Source organism: Galeopterus variegatus, unplaced genomic scaffold (genome assembly GCF_000696425.1).
Source record: "Galeopterus variegatus unplaced genomic scaffold, G_variegatus-3.0.2 Scaffold2181, whole genome shotgun sequence".
NCBI lineage: Eukaryota > Metazoa > Chordata > Mammalia > Dermoptera > Cynocephalidae > Galeopterus > Galeopterus variegatus.
In genome coordinates, this window is record NW_007728292.1 from 24,888 (window position 1) to 49,717 (window position 24,830).

The 24,830-nt window shown below is 35.0% G+C and overlaps 1 protein-coding gene and 1 pseudogene across 5 annotated transcripts in view; one reads left to right on the forward strand and one right to left on the reverse strand.

Annotated features, from left to right (window-relative positions):
* Window positions 1–24,830, forward strand: part of ATRX (alpha thalassemia/mental retardation syndrome X-linked) — a 206,356-nt gene that overhangs the window by 16,437 nt on the left and 165,089 nt on the right. For 4 of the 5 annotated variants that reach the window (XM_008580863.1, XM_008580867.1, XM_008580864.1 and 1 more), the window contains exon 2: window positions 18,071–18,183. In XM_008580863.1, the coding sequence (XP_008579085.1) occupies window positions 18,071–18,183 (113 nt within the window). Of the gene's footprint in view, window positions 1–332; window positions 438–18,070; window positions 18,184–24,830 lie in introns of all 5 variants that reach the window. The other variant, XM_008580865.1, reaches the window with a different exon arrangement.
* On the reverse strand, window positions 8,031–8,431 carry LOC103597065 (annotated as a pseudogene).

The following is a 24,830-nucleotide window of genomic DNA, read 5'->3' on the forward strand; positions in this document are numbered from 1 at the left end:
TCTCTAAGACGTTCATTTGCATTTGGTATTTTCTACTTTTGGAGAAAGGAAATAATGGGAAATGGTTTCATCTCCAGTCCTTTGGAATAAAATCCAGATAGTTTGAGCTCTAGTCTCGATTTAATTTGGAATTGCATGACGTAGTGACAGATTTGGGTTCAAATTCCATTTTCTTGCTTTTGTAACCTTGGGAAAGTTACCCAACATCTGAGTCATTTCTTTATCTGTGCAATGGAGACAAGTATGGTACCTAAATGAAAATTTCATGAGATGTTTAGCATAGCATAAGCCCTTAACAAAACTGAATTGCTGTCTCTCCCTCTCTTTTTCAGAGTGGATGCATTTAACAGCTGGAGGCAGAATTGATTAGATATGAATTTCATGAAAAGAGTATAAGTAGATCTGATATACATACCAAAAGGTATAGAAGTTACTATGTAAGTTGGTCCTAATTTTTTATATCTTCCCCCTCAGGTGTCTGTCACCTGGAGCAATGAGTTCACTACATTCTAAAGATAAACTAAACACTGTATTTTCAGATGGTCTTATCTGTTTGTGAATCTTTTGCCCCTGGCATGATGGTTTTATTGCCTGTGTAAAAAATTTAATATTGACTATTTCAAACCTTAATTAGCATTTGTCAAAACTCCATCTAGCTAGTACTTGCATTGTAGATTTTATCTGATTTAGTTTTTATTGATCAGGGAAATAAACTTTGTTTTTACCTAGAGAGATTTGCTTTTTAGGGCTTCCTCAGAATTGAGTAGTGGTCCTTAAATTAAATGATTACCCTGATGGCTTGTAGATGGGCTTAGTTAAAGTACTTGATATTTAGCTATCGTTACAGGAATCCATGATTTTATTTTCTCTCAGAAAACCTAGATTTTGTTCTCTCCTTTCCTCTTTACCAAAAGTGAAATTAAGCTCAGGTTTAAGTACTTTTTGAATTATAGTATATGGGGCTATAGAGTCACTCTGAATCAAATTCTAGAGGAAAATAGGTTTTGTAACAGTGGGCAAAGTAAAATTAATTGCCTTTCTGCTTTATCTGAGGGGAGTTTGTCTTTTAACCTACTTAAATCTAAATTCATTACTTCTTCTTTTTTTTTTTTTAAAGATGACCGGTAAGGGGATCTTAACCCTTCACTTGGTGTTGTCAGCACCACGCTCAGCCAGTGAGCTAACTGGCCATCCCTATATGGGATCCGAACCCGTGGCCTTGGTGTTATCAGCACCACATTCTCCCGAGTGAGCCACGGGCTGGCCCCCTAAATTCATTACTTCTGAGCTAACATACACTTCATCCTGATAAAAACCTTCTAAAGGTTGCTTTTTTTTTTTTTTTTTTTAAAGAATGCAGTATGCTTTTGTATATAAGGCAGTGATGTTTGTAGTTACTCAGTTTTTGTGTTAAAATGAATAGAAAGTATTGAATTTAGATAGACTTGCCTCACTGGAAAACCTAAATCTAAGCTTTTAAAATATTTACTGCATATTTCCTGCCTTTAACTAATGTTTCTTTTCCCTGACTCTATATAAAACCATTACAACTTTCTCTTTTAATACAGGAAATACTTGTGGTTCAGTGTTTGCTTTCCCAAAGTATTCTTCAGGAAAGTCCTGACCCTCTAGCAAATTTTGCTTCTTAAAATGGAGGTTAGCAGGTGTTGGAAAGAATGTAATGGTTTTAACACCTAAAGGAAGCTATATAAAAATTAGATGTAGTCAGAAATTTAGAAAGTATTAGGAAATTCACAGAGGGATGGATCTCCTTAGCTCCCCTAGGTTACTCCTGGGCTACTTAACAGCCCTTCTTCGCTATTGTGAGATCCTTGAGGTCAGGATTTATTTATTTTTTATTTCAATATCGAATGTCTAGAATATATTTAGTATTTGGTAAACACTATAAAATGAGTAAGTGAATCTTACTCCTTGTGAATAAGAAGTGAACTCGCTGATTTTGGATTGAAAATTTGTGTCAGTACAGAAAGAGTTTGGCAGTTTTTCTAGGCAAGAGATGTTTGTGAGGGTGACCTGAATTGCCTTTGCTTTGAAATTTTAGTGCTGCACAGGTGCTTCAAAGGTATTTTTTTACAAATCATGTACAATTAGAAAATTGTATCTCTTGGTCTTATTTGCTTATATTATTACTTCTCGATTATGCCTATTCTTTTCACTGAGGCATCAGCCCACTGAAAGAAACAGATCGATATGAATTTTTCAGATGTTAAAGCCAGACTAGAAAATTAGAAACTCAGGATGTTGGCCACTTCTGAATCTCTCTTATTTATTCATTATGAAATGATAAGAAAACCATTTAATAGTTAAAGATGGGGCATCTGCATTCTGGGAATTGATATTAATTTAGATTCTTCAAGAAGAAAGCCATCATCTGGAAAGAAATGAATGAGGAAGTTTAACCAGAGGGACAAGGAATGATTTGTAGTTTTAGGTGGTAAGACTGTCATAGGGTTATATTGCATATGTAGGGAAAGATGCTCAAATATCAGAATGAGTAGACACAGATTAGAAACTCTAGTTGTCTTGAGTTAGGAGGGAGGATTAGAGTTGAAGTTGGACAGGTTTGTTGGGTTAATTTCCACTTCTCACTTACCAGAATGCAGAACTTAACTGATTTTCTTTTATTTCTTTTTAGTTGAATCCTCTCTTGTGGTTTCATATAACCTTAATTTCTCTAGGCCTGGATTATATAATTAGTAAACTTCTGACCAACTACTTTTGAATTCTTCGGTATGCTTCCATAAAGTCTTAAGATGGCTTCTATAAGATTTAGAACCACTGTTCTGCTTTTTAATGGATTTAGATCCAAATTTTGTGTAAAAAGAGATTGTCTGTTCTTTGTTTTAAGAGATATGTTTAATGGTACTCAGAAGAGATGTTCAGGGATTTTTGTATTCAGGGTACTTATTTATGAAGGTCTGCCTTTTATATATCTTGTTTTGGGACTCAAAGAGAAGGTTTTTAGATTTTAGTAAGGCCTTGTTTGTTGTAAGTTTTGCATTCTGTCTTCAGAACAATAAAATTCTTCTTCCAAGATGATTATTCTGTGTTGCCCATGTTCAGTATGATTTGTCAGCTCATAAACTTAATTTTTTTTATGTCTTTAGATGGCCAGTAGGCATGAATGATTTTTTGTAATGATGTAAAATAGACAATGTGTTCTTTATTTTCTGTTGTAGTAATTCCTTTTCTCCCCTTCCTTTTTTTTTCTTCTTGTAAAGAAGTGATAAGGTAATCTACAGAATGGTAGAAAACATTTGCAAATCCTGTATTTCATAAGGGTTTAATATCCAGAATTTATAAAGAACTCTTACAAGTGAACAATAAAAAGACAACCCAATTAAAAAATGACAAAAGACTTGACTAGCCATCCCTTTACTTTTTTTAATTGTAGCAGAATATACATAACATAAAATTTGCCATCTTAATGATTTTTAAGTATACAGTTTATTAGTGTTAAGTATATTCACATTGTTATGCAACCAATCTCCAGAAATTTTCATCTTGCAAAACTGAAACTTCATACTCATTAAGCAGCAACACTCCATTATCCCAGCATCCCTTTGCTTTTAATTTGTCTTTACATTTAAAGTGGGATTCTTGTAGACAACATATAATTTGATCTTGTTTTTTTTTTATCCACTCTGACACTTGACTTTATCCACACTGACAGTTTGGCTTTTAGTTGGTATATTTAGACCATTCACATTTAAAGTGAATTTTGATTTGGTTGGATTAATATCTCCCATGTTTGTAACTGTTTTTTATTCATTGAACTTATTGTTTCTTGCTTTATCTTCCTTTTTTGTCCCTTTGGTTTTATTTAATTTTTTTAATTTTAAAATTTATTTATTTAATTGTACATTTTTATGGGGTACAGTTTGTTGTTTCAATACATGAATATATTGTATAGGATCCAATGAGAATAGTTAGCATATCTGTCACCTAAACATTTATCATTTCTTTGTGGTTATAACATTCAAGATCCTCTTTTCTGTCTGTATTGAAATATACGATATTATTAGCTATAGTTAGTCGCCCTAGAGCACCAGAACTTATTCAGCTTATTTTTCCTATCAAACTGTAGCTTGATAACCTTGTAACTTTGTACCCATTGACCAACCTCTTGGTCAGTTGACCAATCCATTGACCCCCTTGTCTCTCCTCCTCCCCTTCCCAACCTCTGGTAATCACTATTCTACTCTTTCTTTTTTTTTTTGTTACAAAACAAGTGATAATACATTTAAAAAGACTTAAGATCATAGAAAATATGTTCTCTGACCACAATAACAGAAGGAAATCTAGAAAATTCACAAACATGTGGAAATTAACACTCCTAAGTAAACAATGTGTTAAAAAGAAAAATCATAGGGAAATTATATATAGAGTATTTTAAGATAAAAATCAAAGTGCAACATATCAAAATTTATAGGATGTAGGGCTCATGCAGTGCTCAGAGGAAAATTTATTCTTGTAAACACCTATATTAAAAATAAGAAAAATCTCATCAGTAATGTAAACTTCTGCCTTAAGAAAATAGAAAAAGAAGAACAAACTAAATCAAAAGCAAATATAAGTAGGAAATAAAGATTACAGCAGAAATATATGAAATAGGGAATTAAAAAACAATAGAGAAAATCAACAAAACCAAAAGTTGATTCTTTAAAAAGATCAGCAAAACTTGCAAACCTTTATCTAGACCAAGGAAAAAAAAGAAAATACAGAAATTATTAAAATCAGAAATAAGGAAGGGCATTATTACATTGTCATTATGGTTTTTTGTGGTTGTAAGATTTAGTTTCTCTTTTTTGTTTGCATTTTTGTTCTACCAATGGGTTTTGTTCTCTCCTGTGTATTCGCTGTAGTGATTATCATTTTTCAAATTCCAGATGCAGGACTTCCTTGAGGATTTCTTGTAGGGCCGGTCATGTGATGGTGAACTCCTGCAGTTTTTGCTTGTCTGGAAAATTCTCTTTCTCCCTCATTTCTGTCCCTCATTTCTGAAGGGATAGCCTTGCTAGATATAGTATTCTTGGCTGGCAGTTTTTTTTCTTTTAGTATTTTGAATATATCATCTGATTTTCTTCTGGCCTGTAGAGTTTCTTTTTTTTTTTCCTTTTTTTTTTTGTCTTTTTTACTGACCGGTAATGGGATCGCAACCCTCGGTGTCGCGCCCGTACCGGGGACTGGCAACGGGATCACAACCCTCGGTGTCGCGCCCGTACCGGGGACCGGCAGTGGGATCGCAACCCTCGGTGTTGCGTCCGCACCTCGCTCAGCCAGTGAGTGGCCAGTCTGTATGTGGGATCCGAACCCTCGGCGGGAGCGCCGCCGCGCTCCCAAGCGGCACACTGTAGCAGTGCGCCACCGGGCCGGCCCCATTTATTCCTTTTCTAATGCTCTTCCTTTCTTTATGTAGATCCGTGTTTTCGACCTATATAACATTCTTTCTCTCTGAAGAACTTCTTTTAACATTTCTTGCAAGTCAGGTCTACTGGTGACAAATTCTCTCTGATTTTGTTTGTTTGAGAAGGTCTATTTTTCCTTCACTTTTGAAGGATTATTTTTCTGGCTGCATTATTCTAGGCTGGTATTTTTTTTTCTTTCAGCACTTTAAATGTTTCAATCCACTCTCTTCCTGCTTGCATGGTTTGTAGTGATTTTTCTCTTTGTCTTTGGTCTTCTGCTATTTGAATATGATATAGGTAGGTGTAGATTTTTTTGGTATTTATCCTGCTTGGTGTTCTCTGCTTCCTGGCTCTGTGGTGTTTGTCATTAATTTTGTAAGATTTTCCACCATTATTACAAGTCTACTGATGAGCTCATCAAAGACATTCTTCATTTCTTTTACAGTGTTTTTGATTTGTGCCATTTCCTTTTGATTTTTTGAATTTCCATTTGTCCATTTATATTACCCATCTGTTCTTACTTTTTCCATTAGAATCCTTATCATATTAGTCATAGTTATTTTAAATCCCTATCTGATAATTCCAAATTCTGTGTTATATGGGTCTGTTTCTGATGCTTGCTTTGTATGTTTAAGCTATGTTTTTTCTTGCCTTTTAGCATGTCTTTTTTTTTGGTTGAAAGCTGGACATGTTATATCTGGTAATAAGTGAGGTAATCAGGCTTTTATTATGAGGTTTTATGTTAATCTGGCTAGGAGCTGAACTGTGTTTAATGTTTTTTGTAGATTGTAGGTGTCAGAGGCTTCAGTTTCCTATGGTTTCTTTGTTTTTTTGTTTTTTTTTTTCCCCTTGTTGTCTTTGGGTTTCCCTAAGAATTCCTTCTTAAGCAAAGTCTGTGTCTTGTAGCTTTCTCAGTTATAATTTACCATTATTATACTGGTGCCCTGTTTGTGTAGTGGTAAGGAATTGGGGAGGGGAAGTGTTTTGTAATCTTATGATTAAATCTCAATTTTTTTAGTTCCTGAGTCTCTGGTTTGTGACCTTCAGAAGTGTTTCTTAGCTTTTCCCCTTCTCCCCTCCACTTAGGTGAGACAGGAAGGGTAGAAGGGTATGGGGTTTTCTAATTTCCCTTCCTCCAGGTAGATAACGCTATGGGTATATTTCAATATGGTTACTTTCCTCTCCTTTCTGCTGAAGGCACAAAGAGATTTTCCTCAAATCTTTATGATGAAAACCTCTTAAAAACTTTGTGGGGCTCCTGGAGGTTAAACCTAGGAAAGTGTTGGGGTTTACATACGTAAAAAAAACAGTGGAGGATACCAAAAATAAAGCCACAGACAGCTTTGGCATTTCACATAGACTGTTTATTTTAAAAAAACAAAAACAAAACTAACCAGTGACCTATGACATGGAAAGAGTTTGGAAGTCATCATTCCCGTCCTCACAAGAAAAAATGCAGCACGGACTGAAAATTAATAACCTATTGTATACACATCAAAAAATTGAAGTCATAGGGCAAAACACCACGAAAAAAAATTGGAGAGACAGGCAGATACAGATGGAGTATCCCTTATCCAAAATACTTGGGAAGAAGTGTTTCAGATTTTTTTCAGATTTCAGAATGTTTGCAGATATTTTAACCTGCTGAGCACATCCCTAATCTGGAAACCTGAAATCCAAAATGCTCCAATGACCATTTCCTTTGAGAGTCATGTTGGCCCTTAGAGATTTTGGAGTATTTTGGATTTTGGGAACAGGGATGCTAAGCCTGTATAGAGAATCATAGTTTAAACAGTAATTGACAAATTGCTTGAGGCCAAGTATGGATTAGCATTTAGGTTGATGCCATCTCTTGGCCTCATTGAATTTATTATATCACAAAAAAGTAGAAGAAAAATACCGCCAGTAATCTTATCTAGATAATACCCACTATTAACATTTTTGGGTGTGATTTATAGCAATATTTTTATGCATTTTTAACATAGTTATAATCATGCTTCATTGACAATTTATAGCCTGCTATGTTTGGTTAACATTGTAATATGAGCCATTTTTCATATTGTATTTGAACTTTTTTGAATTTACTGGCTATTATATTGTATGACTTATGTGATAGTAAAAAAAAATATTACATATAACACTTCATAGAATTTAGTAAGTTGTAGTTTTTTTTGTTTTGGGGGTTTTTTTTTTGGCAGCTGGCTGATACAGAGATCAAACCTTGGACCAACAGCACCACACTCTAACCAGCTGAGCTAACCTGCCAGCCCTAGTTGTAGTTTTTTTGCATTTCTTCATGCATTTTATTTACTTTTAAATGAAAATGTTCACAATTTTTTTCAAAAGTTTCTGTAAGGGAATCAGAGCAATGTGTTTTACATTGCTTTATTTATTTATTAGCACAAACACATTTATTTGTTACTAACCAAAGGGAGTATCCTAATTAAGTAAACACTTGGAAATAGTTGCATGTAAAATGCTTGTGATAGAGATAATTGAACATAGTAATGAAAAAAAGAAGCATTATTGGTATTTGCTCGTCAAACTGAGCTTATTTAGTTTCACAGCTAATTCCTGTACAAAGTGATAGTGGAATTTTTATTATACCTTTTCATAGATTCAAGTACAGGTGTCATCATTTATAACACATTCTACCATTAATTTCCAATCTTTTACTTTTCTCATTGTGCTTTCCTTCCCATCCCATTCCTGGTGTTGAACCAATGCGCCATTAGTAAATTCGCAGACAGTCTAAGTTTTTCTGCCATCAGTCCGTAGTTTCTTCAAACTTCTTTCTTGGTTCACAAGAAAACTGTGTTATTTCTAAAGAACTCTCAGTTTTTATGGCGAGGGATTTGCTGTCAAGTGATGACGCAATCTGGCGTGGCCATTGTACCCATTTTTCACAGTGCCACTCCTACTCCTACTTCCTTCATATAGTCATCAAAATCTTTACTCTGTACCAGATGTCATCTTTCTACCAGCTGCTGAATGGTAGCCATGGTGGGCATGGGCAGGTGGGCATAGGGAGTGGGGTTTTGTTTGGGAAGTGGGGCATATGGCCATGGGAGTCATGCCTTGTTCCATCTGTACTGACCCCTTTCCCTTGGGCCAGGAGATACAGACTAGTGCCAACTGGCCCCAGGATGTAAGGGCTCCTTGGGCACTTCCTGCAAGCCAAGTTGCTTTATTTTTTATTTATTTATTTATTTTTTCCTTTTTGTCTTTTTTTACTGACCAGCAACGGGGTCGCAACCCTCGGTGTTGCGTCCGCACCGCGCTCAGCCAGTGAGCGGGAACCGGTCTCCACATGGGATCCGAACCCTCGGCGGGAGCGCCTCCGTGCTCCCAAGCGGCGCACTCTCCAGTGCGCCACCGGGCCGGCCCCAAGTTGCTTTATTTTAAAAGTAATACGCTATTTAAAAAAATTAACTATGTTTCCTTCAGATTTTAAAAATTAAAATAACTAGAATATTGTAAATAAAGCTAAGGTCCCAGTTGACTCTTTTTTAATCTGCCTATGTTGGTTCATGTGGCTCTACTTCATTTATTTAACTGCTATATAGCATTCCATCATTTATCCATTCCATTTTTATGGGTATTTAGGTTATTTCCAAATTTTCTCTGGTATCAACAGTGCTGCAGTTTATACTTAACTTTTTTCATAACTTTTTAATTTTTTTTATTGTGGTAAAACATATAACATAAGAATTTCCATTTCAAGCATTTTTAAACATACAATTACATGGAATTAATTACATTCACAATGCTGTATAATCACTAACTCTGTCTGTTGTGAAAACTTTTTCGTCATCCTAAACATACACTTTCTACCCCAATTTTTTTTTCCCTCCTATGGCTGGTACAGGGATCAAATCCTAGACCTTGGTGTTAACTATCAGCACCGTGCTCTAACAAGCTGAGCTAACCGGCTGCCCTCTCTACCGATTAAGCAATAACTTCTCATTATTTCCTTTGCCCTCCTGCCCTTTCCCATTTCTGGTAACCTCTAATCTAATTGTGTGTCTGAAAGATTTTTCTTTTCAGTTAATTTTTTCTCAATTGATCCATGATAATTCTACATTTATGGAGAACAATATAATATTAGAACACATTTACACTGTGTGCAATGATTATATCAGGATGCCAATTATGTACATTGCTTTGGGTAGTATGGTCATTTTGATGATATTGATTCTTCCAATCCATGAGTGTGGGATGTCTTTCCATTTTGTGTGTGTTTTTTCATTTCTTTGATCAGTGTTTCCTGGTTAGTTTTCCTTGTAGAGATCTTTCACTTTTGGTTAAATTTATTCCTAGGTATTTGTTCATATCTTTAATGGCCATGTGTGACACCAACTTTATTTTCATTAATAAATTTGCATGATATATCAGATGACTTTTTAAACATTTACCATTTTAACCATTTTTAAGTGTACTATTCAGTGGCATTAGGTTTATTAACAGTCTTGTGCAACCATCACTACTGTCCATTTCTAGACTTTTTAAAAATCGTTCCAAACAGAAACTCTACCCATGTGCAACTACCCATTCCCCCTCCCACCTCCAGCCCTTGATAATTCTGTTGTACTTTGACTCTATGAAATTTGCCTATTCTAAATATTTCATATGAGTGGACAAAATTTATCCTTTTGTTGTGTCTGACTTATTTCACTTACTATAATATTTTCAAAGTTCGTCTCTGTAGCATGTATCAGAATTTCATTCCTTTTTAGGTAATTTCATTCCTTTTATTCCATCGTGTGTGTGTGTGTGTGTGTGTGTGTGTGTATGTGTGTGTATCACATTTTATTTATCCATTCATCTGTTTTTGATGGACATTTCAGTTATTTCCATCTTTTGTCTATTGTGAATAATGCTGCTGTCAACATTGTTGTGCAAGTCCTTGAGTTCGAGTCGTTGGTTTCATTTCTTTTGAGTACAGTAGCGCTCCCTCCTGCCCCCATCCATGGTATTCCTTTTTACAGTTTTAGTTACTCTTGGTCAACTGCAGTCTGAAAATATTAAATGGAAAATTCCAGAAATAAACAGTTCATAAGTTTTAAATTACATGCTGTTCTGAGTAGCATGGTAAAATTTTACACCATCCTGCTCTGTCTCGTCTGGGATGTGAATCATCCCTTTGTCCAGTGAATCTATGCTATATATGTTACCTGCCCATTAGTCACTGACATCGTCCACTCCTGACCTCCACTGATTGACAATGTCCAGGCCTTGATCAACCAAAGACAAAGATCCTACTGACATCGTCAGGATGTCAATAGTAGCCTAAAGCTTGTGTCACAGTGCCTATGTCATTAACTCCCATAGGCATTTTATCATCTCACATCATCATCAGAAGGATGAGAACAGTACAATAAGATATTTTGAGATAGACCACATTTACATAACTTTTATTACAGTCTATTGTTATAATTGTTCTATTTTATTATCATTGTTGTTAATCTCTTATTGTGCTTAATATACAAATTAACTTTATCATAGGTATGTATGGTATAGGAAAAAACAGTATTTATAGGGTTTGGTATAATCCACAATTTTAGACATCCACTGGGGTTCTTATCCCCTGCAGATAAGGGGAGATTGCTGTATATACCTAGAAGTGGAATTGCTGGTTTATATGGTAATTCTATATTTATCTTTTGAGGGACCACTATACTGGTTTTTCATGGTGGCTCCACCATTTGACATTCCTACCAGCAATGCCAGTTTCTCCACGTCCTCACCCATGCTTGTTAATTTTCATTTTTTTGGATAATAGCCTCCTAATGGGTGTGAAGTGGTATTTCATTGTGCTTTTGCTATGCGTTTCCCTAATGGCTAGTGATGTAGAGCATCTTTTCACATACTTGTTGGCCATTTCTATGCTGTCTTTTAGAGACATGTCTATTTAAGTCCTTTACCCATTTTTATATATTTTTTATTGAAACATAATTGTACATATCTGTGCGGTACCGCATTAAATATCAGTACCTGTGTGCAATATGCGATGCTCAGATCAGGATAATTAGTATATTCAACATTACACAGTATAATTTTTTGTGGCTTTACCCATTTTTGAATTGGATTGTTTATTTGATGTAGGAATTTTGTATATGTTCTGGATATTAAACTCTTATCAGATATATGATTTGCAAGTACTTTCTCACATTATGTTGGTTGTCTTTTCATTTTCTTGATAGTATCCTTTGATGCACAGAAGGTTTTAATTTAGATGATCTAATTTATCTATTTTTTCTTTCATTGCCTATGCTTTTGGTGTCATATCCAAGAAATAATTACCAAATACAAAGTCATGAAGATTTCCTTCTGTTTTCCTAAGAGTTTAATAGTTTTAGCTCTTACATTTAGGTCTTTGGTGCATTTTGAGTTAATTTTTGTCAGGTGTCAGGAAAGGGTTCAGCTTCGTGTGTGTGTGTGTGTGTGTGTGTGTGTGTGTGTGTGTGTGTGTGTATCCAGTTTTCCTACCACTATTTGTTGAAAAGACTGTCAGAATGTTTTGGCATTTTTGTTGATAGGCAGTTGACTATATTTATGAAAGTTATTTCTGAGCTTTCTATTCTGTTTCTTTGGTCTATTTGTACTAATGCCAGTACCACACTGTTTTGATTAAATTTGCTTTGTAGTAAGCTTTGAAAGCAGGAAGTGTGAGTACTTCAACTTTGTTTTTTTTTTGTTGTTTTGGCTATTTGGGATACCTTGAGATTCTTTATGAATTTTAGGATGGATTTTTCTATTTCTCCAAAAAATACCATTGGGATTTTGATATGGTTTACAATTAACTTGTAGATCGATTTGGATCGTATTATCTTTTTCCTTCTCGTATTATCTTTTTAACAATATTAACTTTTCTAATCCATGAACACATATGTCTTTCCATTTTTTTGTGTTGCTTTTAATTTCTTTCAGTAATGTTTTATAGTTCTCAGTGTACTAATGTTTTGCCTCGGTTAAATTTTTTGCTAAGTTTTTGATTCTTGTTGCTTTTGTAAATGGAATTCTTTTCTTAATGTATAGAAATGCAAATGATATATATATATATATATATTAATTTAATTTTATCAATATACAATGTGGTTGATTTTTGTGTCCCTTCACCAAATCCTCCCTCCCCCCTCCCTCTCCCCACTCCCTCCCATCAATCTCATATCTGTTCGCTTGTCTTAACAACTTCAAGGAATTGTGATTGTTGTGTCTTCTTCCTGCCCCACCGTTTGTTTGTGTATTTATTTATTTTTAGCTCCCACAAATAAGTAAGAACATGTGGTATTTCTCTTTCTGTGCCAGACTTGTTTCACTTAATATAATTTTCTCTAAGTTTATCCATGTTGTTGTGAATGGTAGTATTTCATTCTTTTTTATAGCAGAGTAGTGGTCTATTGTGTAGATAGACCACATTTTCCGTATCCACTCATCCGATGATGGACATTTGGGCTGGTTCCAACTCTTGGCTATTGTAAATAGTGCAGCAGTGAACATTAGAGTACAGGTATCCCTTCAACATGATGATTTCCATTCCTCTGGGTATATTCCCAGCAGTGGGATAGCTGGGTCATATGGTAGATCTATCTGCAGTTGTTTGAGGAAACTCCATAACATTTTCCATGAAGGCTGCACCATTTTGCAGTCCCACCAACAGTGTATGAAAGTTCCTTTTTCTCCTCAACCTTGCCAGCATTTATCATTGGCAGTCTTTTGGATATTAGCCATCCTAACTGGAGTGAGATGGTATCTCAGTGTGGTTTTGATTTGCATTTCCCAAATGCTGAGTGATGTTGAGCATTTTTTCATGTGTCTGTTGGCCATTTATATATCTTCCTTTGAGAAATGCAAATGATATTTTATGTGTTGATTTTCTATCCTGCAACTTGCTTAATTCATATATTAACTCAACAATTTTTTTTGTATAATCTTTATGGTTTTCTGCTTATAAAATAATGTCATCTGTGAACAGAGATCATTTTACTTCTTCCTTTCCAATTTGGATTATAATACTCTATTTTAAACAATCTTGAAGTAAATAAAATTTTGAAATTTTGAAATTTCTATTGATTTTTCTATAATAAAGCCATTTTGGTCCATTTAGCCATAATTATTTATCCAAATTTCAGAGATTCTGGTTTCTTGCTGTGTCTTGAAGACAGCAACTCATCTATGGGAACAGGTAGATAAATGGTTGAGAATTAAAAGTTTTGCAAGATGTTACCATTGTGGGAAACTGGGTAAAGGATACACAGGATCTCTATGATTTCTTACAACTGCATATAAATTTATAATTATCTTAAAATGAAAAGCTTACTTTTTAAAAAAAAGCTAGTTCCTCTACACATATACTTTTCCTTAAATAACAGAATATGTGTGTGCAAAACAGCTAAAAAACACTAAATTTTTTGCATTCCACAATTCCTCATGGGGAAAAAAAAACAAAGTAAAACATTCAAGGGAAAGAACGTGGCCCATAGTTAAAAAGTGAAATTGGGATTTAAAACTTGTTTGACACTTAGTCATTTATGATTTGGTTAGCTTACATTAGGAATTTAGATTTAATTTTTTGGTCAACTTGCAGGCAGGCAGATCAGGTCTCATGGGCTGTAATCTGCATCAGTCCCATACTGTAACTGTGTGAATGTGAGTCTGAAGGCTGAACCCACTCTTCTCCAATGAAGGTTTTTAACTACTCTGAAAGGATGCATTTCAGGATTTTTACCTAGACCCTAGACTTAAGTAATGCATAGTACTGGTTGAGTCAGTTTCACGTTTTGTTGGCGGGAGGAGGGGGTGCCAGTTATGTCTGGATTTAATAAAGAATTTAACTTGTAATAGTTGACAGTTATAAAACTGATAGTTAATTTAGCTGGTTTGCCTTGAGATTTTTCAGTTTACAGAAGGGATTGAGTGCTACCTTTTAAACACCTGGTTAGGTGTATTTGAAATACATTATAACTGGGAGCTGAATCCATAAATAAATGAAAAATAGAAAGAAACAACAATCACAGTAATACGGTGAACTTTTAGAAAACTAGAGGTGAAAAAGGGGAGGGGAGGGGAAGAGGGAGGGGGGCTAATGAGGAATTGGTCAACAGACACAAAGAATGATTGTGTATTGTAATGATGAATAAACTAACTATACTGATCTAACCACCACACAGTCTACAAAATTATTGAAAATCAACGTTGTACCCCACATGCATGTATAATAAACAAAAAACCCAGAAAAACAAAGAAACCCCCCCCCCCAAATAGGACATGCACATTTCCAAGGACCATCTCTAAAGTGTGACTCTAGAAATGAAGTAGAATTTTAAAACAGATGTCAGAACTTTTGTGTGCAAGTGAATGTTTTCCTTTTAGGTAGTAACCCTGGGAGGCTATACAGATACCAATAATGATTCCTGGGGATATTTTGACAGCTTTCCTTTTGTAACCAGTTAAGTCATGCAAGAAAATAAATCTTCAGAAATTCTTCAGATTTTGGCAAAAATTATTTTTACCTAACTTGATCATTTTGTGTTATTCACTGTATTTGACTCTAAGTGACATTTGGCTATTTCCAAAAATGATATCCACCCTCCAAAAGTGAAGATTTTTCAAATGAATGGGCAACATTGTTCAAGTATCTTTTTTTTTTTTTTTTTTTTTGCTATTGGACTTCTACCTGGTTTCAATTTATAATATAACCCAAATATGTTTATGTCTAAAAATTCTGTCCTTCACAGAAGAAAATGTTTCTGCTGATTGTATTCTTTTGGTTTTATTTTTGTGGCATAGTGGTACTATTGATGTACTGCACTGACTTATCCTTAGTCTTAACCTTGGTTACCCATAGCATGAATTCACACAATAGCTGACTTTATGATTGGATTGCTGTGATTTCTGGGATTAGTGGGATTGGCTGTTATCAAAATATAGAGAATAACAAATGCTGGAGAGGATGTGGAGAAAGGGGAACCCTTCCACACTGTTGGTAGGACTGTAAATTAATGCAGCCATTATGTAAAAACAGTATGGAGGTTTCTCAAATCCTACAAATGGAACTGCCATGTGATTCACCAATCCCACTATTGGGTATATACCCAAAGGAGTGGAAATCATCATGTTGAAGGGACACATGCACTTTCATGTTTATCGCAGCTCTATTTAAAATAGCCAAGATAATGGGCCGGCCCGGTGGCGCACTGGAGATGGCGGCGCTCCCGCCGAGGGTTCAGATCCCATGTGGAGACCAGTTCCTGCTCACTGGCTGAGCGCGGTACGGGCGTGACACCGAGGGTTGCTATCCCGTTGCCGGTCCCCGGTACGGGCGCGACACTGAGGGTTGCGATCCCGTTACCGGTCAGTAAAAAAAAGACAAAAAGGAAAAAAAAATAGCCAAGATAAGGAATCAAACTAAATGTTCATCAGCAGACAGCTGGATAAGGAAAATGTGGTATATGTACACAATGGAATAGTACTCTGCCATAAAACAGAATGAAATTCTGCCATTCATAACAGCATGAATGAGCTTGGAGAAAATTACATTAATTGAAATAAACCAGGTACAGAAAGAGAAATACTGCATGTCCTCACACATAAGTGGGAGCTAATAAGAAAGAACAATCACAGTAACATGTTGGACTTTCAGAAGGAGGGATCAGAACTGTGGTTACTAAAAGTGGGAAAGGGGGAGGGGGAGTGTGGTTAGTGAGAAATTGGTTAATGGATACAAGAATGATTATGTTGTGTAATGATGAACATGCTAACGTTCCTGATTTGATCATCACACATGGTGCACAGATATTGATATTCAACTCTGTACCCCCAAAATATATATAATCAATTGTTTTAATAAAAAAAAAAGTATGCAGTTTGGTGATTTTTTAGTAAATTTGATGCTGTGTAACTATCACCACTACCTAAATCTAGAATTTATTTTTTTACCATATACCTCCCAATTCTCCTTCGCCCTATCTCCTGGCAACCGCTAATCTACTTTCTGTCTCTATGGACTTGCATATTCTGGACGTGATAAAATATATGGTGTTGTGTGTGTCTTTAGCATAATGTTTTCAAGTGTCATCCATGGTTGAGCATCTGTCAATATTTCATTCCTTTTTATTGGGGTATAGTATTCCATTGATATACTGTGTGTTCATCCTTTCATCAATTGATGGGCATTTGGGTGCTTTCTACTTTTTGTCTATTATGAATAATGCTGCAATGAACATTCACATACAGTTTTTTTGTATAGGCACACATTTTCATTTCTTTTGGGTAATTTGTCTAGAAGTAAAATTACTGGGTCATTTGGTAACTCTATGTTTAACTTTTTGAGTAACTGCCAAACTGTTTCAGTGTCCTACCAGCAATGTAGGTGGGTTCCAATTTCTCTGTATCCTTGCCAACACTTATTTTTTATTTTCTAAATTATTTTTATATCCATTCTGTTGAGTGTAAAATGGTTTCTTGTTGTGGTTTTGATTTGCATTTTCCTAATGATTAATAATCTTGAGTATTTTGGTGCTTATTAGCAATTTGTATATCTTCTTTGGAGAAACGTCCATTTATGTACTTTGCCCATTTTTAAATTTTATTGTTTGTCTTTTTATTGTTTAATTGTGAAAGTTCTTTATATAGTCTGGATATTATGAGATATTGTGTGTGATGTGTAGGTGTCTTTTCACTTTCTTGATGGTGTTCTTTGACACAGGAAAGTTGAATTTGGTAGAGTCAGATTTATCTATTTTCCCTCTTGTTTTTATGTTTAGAAAATTTTGTTTTATTAAAAATGTGGTCATACTGGCCAGCCACCCCCCTCCCCAAATGTGAAAAAAATGTGGTATATGTTTTTTTCTTGCGTTTATACTTCTAACTAAACTTCTAATGCTTTATAACCCTGTTGGAGTACAGATGTACCTATTACATAACATAAAAGCTTGTAGTATAAAATGTAATGACATAAATATTTCTCTTGGTGACTGAGCTCTTCCAAGTTCTATTGTGTTTTAATCAACTTTGTGTCAGTCAGTTATACAGTTATTCTGTGCCATGCAGAGGACAGAGTAGTAAACAAAACCATTGTTGAGGCCTTCTGGAAAATAAGTACTCAGTATATATATTAAGTGCTTAACAATAGGACAAATTATGTACATGGGTCAGTTATTGATTGTGAAATGAGGTTGGATATAATTCAAATATGAATACCTTTTGGCCTTTTATCACCCAAAATTTTGTTTTAGTTTCTTTTTCACCTCTTTTGTGGTAGGCAGGTTTATTGTTTCTTAAAAATTATGTTAAGGGTAGTATTTTGTGATAACATTTTAAAGAACACAAAGTAAAGTTCCACTTATGTTTAAACACATCAGGTATAGTACACTCAAAGATCTCAATATTTTGGAAGTGTTTAGTGAGTAATATCAGCATTTTCAGATATTTTGATCCTAGGTAAGTGTACAGGTAGGTTATGTTACTCATATTTTTATATCCTGGGTGAAATAAATTCATTTCTTTTAATTTTTTCTTTGAATATGCATATTCTCAGAAGACTTATGGTATAGATAGGCTTTCAATTTTTTAGAGCTTTACATTTAATTAAATACATGGCAGACTAATTAAGGAAATTCTTTAAATTTTTGTTTTGATAGTGAAAGTAAATTGAATACATTGGTGCAGAAGCTTCATGACTTCCTGGCACACTCATCAGAAGAATCCGAAGAAACAAGTTCTCCTCCGAGACTTGTGATGAACCAAAGTACAGGTAAATCGAAAAAGAATGTGCTATATATTCTAATCTTTCTTTCATTAGGGTTTTAGGGGTGTTGACTCTTGTGGGTCATCTCTAGAAATTCTGTCTATCACAGCATCCATTCATGATTCTTGGCAGAATGATTTATTACTATGGTGGGTTCAAAATGGTAATGTTCTAATCTATGTTTGTTAGTTGATATATTACCGTAAGGGTGGGGCTTATGTCCTACCCTCTTCATATTTATTTTAGTATATACTAATATTCTTTATTTTTTTTTAGTAAATACTCTCTTGCTATCATTATTTATTTCTGTTCTCAAATTGTACCTGTTTTGGCTTGTGGAAGCCTCATCTGGATGGCTCCTGCTCTGACCTTTTTACAAGTCCTTCTCAGTCCTTGAAAACTTCCTTACTTTCTGCCCCTCTACCCCACCCCCGAGATATTCAAGGCTTACTTTCTACTGTCCCTTCCCTAGCCCTGGCATCACTTATTTGTCCCAGGAGTTCTGATTCTGTTTAGTGGGATACGGTATGTAGAAAACAACATCAGGGTGCATGATGTGCTCATTGCCAACCAGGATGTCTTTCCTTCTAGGCCTTTTCACAGAGAAAGCTAATATATGTGTTACATTTCCATGAGTTGATATTGATAGTTCTAATTCTAATTTGATACCATGGACTTCATTCTAGTCTACCCCTTTTTCATATTTTTAACTTTTTTCTCTAACAGAAAGAAACCTGGGTCCTGTTGTCCTCAATTTATGTACTCAATTGCTCAGTCTTCATTGTACCTATGTAGTTTCAGAATTGCTAACCATACTACCATAATAAAGAAGCCTAACTAGAATTCAGTATTTGTTTAAAGTTCTTTTTGTTACAAATAGCAATTATAAACTCTGGGAAACATACCAAAGGAACTAGTCATTGACAAAAAACAGATAAAGTGGAGGGGAGTCAACACATGGAAGAAGGAAATGCCAATGGCTGAATCCCCCATTGGTGAGCCTTTTTGCCTCAGGGAGGGATCCAGTTAGCTCCACCTGTGGCAGTTAAGACTTGGATACAAACCTGCAGTCTTATTGGATGCTGTATCAAGGAAAAAATTTAGTGGGACCACAGCAGTTGTAAAGTTAGTGGGGAGATCCCACCTAGAAGAGAGCCACTGAATGGGAGCCCCAAATTCTGCAAAAAACTCTACCCATAGCTCTGCTGAATTCCCTAAGTGCAACTCAGATTCCAGGCAGCCCAGTTAGGGCTGAAAGAACAGAACAAACATTTCAGCTGTTTCCTACAACAGGGTAGACAGTTTGGAGTTTGGTTTCAGGTAAATTAACTGTCTGCTGTAACAAAAATACCAATTCTTTGGAAGAACATAACAGAATGCAGTGTTTTTACTGTATCTTTCATAATGTTCAGTGTCCAATCTGAAATACTAGGTAGATGAAGAAAGGAAATGTGACCCATACTCAAAAGGAAAGGGGATCAGTAGAGACCAATTCACATGTTGAAATTAGCAGAGAAGAATATTGAAGCATCTATTATAACCATACTCAAGTAAAAAAAGGCTAATATGTTTATGATGAATGGACAGATAGGAAATTTCAGAACAGAAATTGAAACCATAGAAAAAAGCAATTTGAAATTCTAGAACTGAAAAATTTAATTTCTTTTTTTTTAAAAAGATGACCAGTAAGAGGATCTTAACCCTTGGCTTGGTGTTGTCAGCACCATGCTCAGCCAGTGAGTGAACCGGCCATCCCTATATAGGATCCGAACCCATGGCCTTGGTGTTATCAGCACTGCACTCTCCAGAGTGAGCCATGAGCCGGCCCTGAAAAATTTAATTTCTGAATAACAAATCATTGTACTGAACAAGACATTAGAGGTAGCAGTAGAAGTGTCAGTGAATTTGACAAAAGACCAATAGAAATTACTCAATTTGAAAACAGAAAACATTAAAAAGTATACAGAAAAACTTGCTCATTAAGTCTTTTCCCCAAGAAACAACTATAGAACTGGACAGTTATCAACCAAACATAGGTAAAGAATAGGAATGTTTAACCCATATTCAGGGGAAAAAAAAAAGTCAGTAGAAACTCTCAGTCAGCTTTGTGTTTTATAGTTATCTGTATACCAATCTTGCAAATATTTTGTTAGATTTTTACCTAAATTTGTCAGTTCTGGGGGGTGTTATTTTAATTTTTGTTGTTAAATTTCAGGTTCCAGTTCATTGCAGGTATATAGGAATTCAGTTGGCTTTTTTATGTTGACCTTGTATCCTGTGAACTTACTGAATTCACTTATTAGTTCTGGCAATTTTTTTTTCATCTTTGTAGTTTCTTTGGGGTTTTCTACTTAGACAATCATGTCGTCTGCAAATAGGGGCAGTTTTATTTCTTTCTTTGCATCTGTATGCCTTTTAATTCCTTTTCTTGACTCATTATGTTGTCTAGGGCTTCCTGCATTTTAAGTATTATTATTATTATTATTATTATTATTATTATTATTTTTTTTTTTTTTTTTAAAGATGACCGGTAAGGGGATCTCAACCCTTGGCTTGGTGTTGTCAGCACCACGCTCAGCCAGTGAGCAAACCGGCCATCCCTATATAGGATCCGAACCCGGGGCCTTGGTGTTATCAGCACCGCACTCTACCGAGTGAGCCACGGGCCGGCCTTGCATTTTAAGTATTATATTGAAGAAGAATGGTGAAAGACATCTTCTTGGTGTTCACAATCTTAGTGTGAAAACATTCAGTCTTTTCACAATTAATTATGATATTTACTTTAAAAGTTTCTTGTAAATGCTCTTTATCAATCTGAGGAAGTTCTCTGCTATTCCGAATTTCATGAGAGTTTTTTAAAACTGAAATATTTATTGAGATAGTAGTTGTAGATCCACATGCAGTTGTAAAAATGAATACAGAAGAGAGCTCTTGTACACATTGCGGTTTCTCCCATTGGTGACATTTTACAAAACTGTAATATAATTTCATAACCAGGATATTGACATTGATAATACCAATCTGATTCAGATTTCTTCAGTTTTACTTGTACTTGTGTGTGTGTGTGTGTGTGTGTGTTTATTAAGTTCTATACAGTTTTATTAACCTGGTTGATTCAAGATACAGAACAGTTCCATCACCACAAGCTCCTCATCTTGCCCTATTATAATCACACCCACCTTCCTCGACCCCAACTGCTACCTGTGCTTAAAACCTGGCAGCCGCTAAGCTGTCCTCCATTTTGAAAATTTTGTCATTTCAAATATGTTATATAAATGGAAGCATACAGCATGTAACCTTTTGGGATTTTTTTTTCCACTTAACATAATTCCCTGGAGATTCATCCAAGTGGTTGCATGGATCAGTAGCCCTCTCCTTTTTATTGCAGAGTAGTATTCCATGTTATGGATGAACCACAGTTCATTTAACCATTCACTTGGTCAAGCACATCTGGGCTGATTTCAGATTTGGGTTGTTACAGTTAGAGCTGCTAGTGAACATTCATTTTATAGGTTTTTGTATGAACTTAAGTTTTCATTTTTCTGAGATAAATGCTCAGGAGTGCAGTTGGTGGGTCATATGATGATTACATGGTTTATTTTTTAAAGAAACTCCTAAACTGTTTTCCAGAGTGACTATACCATTTTGTAATCCCACAGCAATGTATAAGTGATCCATTTTCTGCACATTCTTACCAGCATTTGTTGTTAACACTATTTTTTTATTTTGATAAATATTTAGTGCCATTCTGATAGATATTTAGTGTTATCTCATTGTGGTTTTAATTTAGATTTCCCTAACGGGAAGTAAACTTTTTAACACCTTCATTGAGATATAATGCACGTATCATACAATTCACCCATTTAAAGTATACAATTCAGTGGTTCTTAGTATGTTCACATATATGTGCAGTCACCACAGTCAATTTTAGAACATTTCTTATCACCTCAAAAAGAAACTCCATACCCTTTAGCTATCATCCCCTAGCTCTAAGAAATCACTAATCTACTTTGTCGATATAGATTTCCCTATTTTGAACTTTCATATGAATGGCATCATATAATATTTGGTTTTTTGGTGACTGATTTATTTCACTTAATGTAATGTTTTCAAGGTTTATATGTGTTGTAACATGTATTAGTACTTTATTTTTTTATGGCCAAATAATATTCCATTATATGTATATACCACATTTGTTTTTCCATTGATCCATTAATGGACATTTGACTTGTTTCCACTTTTTGGCTATTATGAGTAATGCTGCTATAAACCTTGGTGTACAAGTTTTTGTGTCATTATATATTTTCATTTCTCTTGGGTACATACCTACAAGTGGAATTTCTGGGTTATATGGTAACTGTTAAATTGAGGAAATGTTAAACTGTTTTCCAGAGTGGCTGCGCTATTTTACATTTCCACCAGCAGTTTATAAATATTCTGATTTCTGCCCTTTTGATTCTAGCCATACTAATGCATGTAAAGTAGTATCTCTTTATGGTTTTGGATTTCAACTGTGTGAAGGCTAATGACGTTGAGCATTGTTTCATGTGCATATTGGTAGTTTGTATATATTCTTTGGAGAAATGTCTATTCAGATCCTTTGTCCAGTTTTCAGTGGGTATTTGTGTTTTCATTGTTGATTTATAAGAATTCTTTAGATATTCTCTATATATTTTGTGGTAAAATATATATAACATAAAATTTTACCATTTTAACTAATTTTAAGTGTGTTAATTTCAATTTTAAGTTTTGTAGTATTAAGTACATTTGTTCTGCAGCCGTCACCACCATCTCCAGAACTTTTTCATCTTCCCCAACTCAAACTCTGTGCCCATTAAACATTAGCTCCCCAATCTTCCCTCCCCTCAGCTCTGGCAACCACCATTCTACATTCTATTTCTATGATTTTGACCACTCTAAGAACCTCATATAAGTGGAATCATATAATATTTGTACTTTTGTGTCTGACTTACTTTAGTTAGCATAATATTTTCAAGGTTTATCTATGCTGTATTATGTACCAACATTTCCTTTCTTTTTAGAGGCTGAATAGCATTCCATTTTATGTACATACCATGTTTTGTTTATCCATTCATCTATCAGTGGACACTTGGGTCAGATATATGATTTGCAGATATTTCTCCCCATTCTGTTGCTTGTCTTTAATTGAAGCGCAAACTTTTTAATTTTGATGAAGTCCAATTTATCTATTTTTTCTTTTGTTGCTTGTGCTTTTGATGTCATATCTAAGAATTCTTTACCAAGTCCAAGGTCATGATGATTATGCCCTTGTTTTCTTCAAAGAGTTTTATAGATTTATTTCTTACATTTAGGTCTTTGATTGATTTTGAGTTAATTTTTTGTATATGGTGTGAAGTAAGGGTTCAACTTCATTTTTTAAAAATGTGGCTATCCAGTTGTCCAAGCACCATTTCTTGAATAGGCTGTTCTTTTTTCATTGAATAGTCTTGGCACCCTTGTCAAAAATCAGTTGACTATCAAAATTTACTTGTAGACTCTCAGTTCTATTCCATTGATCTGTATGTCTATCCTTTTGTCAGTTCTGCTTAATCAAGTTTGCCCTCAATCAAGACAGTGTAGAACTGGCATAATTGGGGTGTGAGTCTTCCAACTTTTCCTTTTTCCAGATCATTTGCTTATTTTGAGTCCCTTTCAATTTCATATGAATTTTAGAATGAGCTTGTCAATATCTACAAAGAAGTCAGCTGGGATTCTGACAGGAATTGCATTGTATCTGTATATTACTTTGGGGAGTACTGCCATCATGAGAATGTCAAGTCTTCTAATTCATGAAGGTGAGGTATTTTTCCATTAATTTAGATCTTTGTAATTTCTTTCAGCAATGTTTTGTAGTGTTCAGAGTATAAGTTTTGTACTTTTTGTTAATTTTTTCTAAGTATTTTATTCCTTTTGACTATTGTAAATGGAATTGTTTCCTTAATTTCCTTTTCAGATCATTCATTGCAGGTGTATAGACATACAATTGATTATTCTATATTGTTCTTGTATCCTTCAACCTTCCTGAACTCATTTATTAATTCTAATAGTTTTTTTAGTGAATTCCTTAGGATATTCTATATGTAAGATAATGTCATCTGAATAGGGTTAGTTTTGTATCTTCCTTTTTAATCTTGATGCCTTTTATTTCTTTTTTTTCCATACTTGCTCTGGCTATAGAATCTCTAGTGCTAAGTCAAATAGAAGTGGCAAGAGCAGATTTCCTTGTCTTGTTCCTGATCTTAAGGGAGAAAGCATTCATTTGGTCTTTCACCATTAAGTATGATGTTACCTGTGGGTTTTTTGTAGATTTTGATGAAGTTCCTTTTTTAAAAATTTATTACAGAATAAACATTTTTTAGAACTGTTTTAGGTTTGGGCCGGCCCGGTGGAGCACTGGATAGTGCACCACTTGGGAAGCGCGGCGGCGCTCCCGCCCGAGGGTTCGGATCCCACGTGCAGACCGGTTCCCGCTCACTGGCTGAGCGAGGCGCGGGAGCAACGCCGAGGGTTGCAATCCCGTTGCCAGTCCCCGGTCCGGTACGGGGGCAACACTGAGGGTTGTGATCCGTTGCCGGACACGGAAAAAGACAAAAGCCAAAAAAAAAAAAAAAAAAAAAAAAAAAAAAAAAATT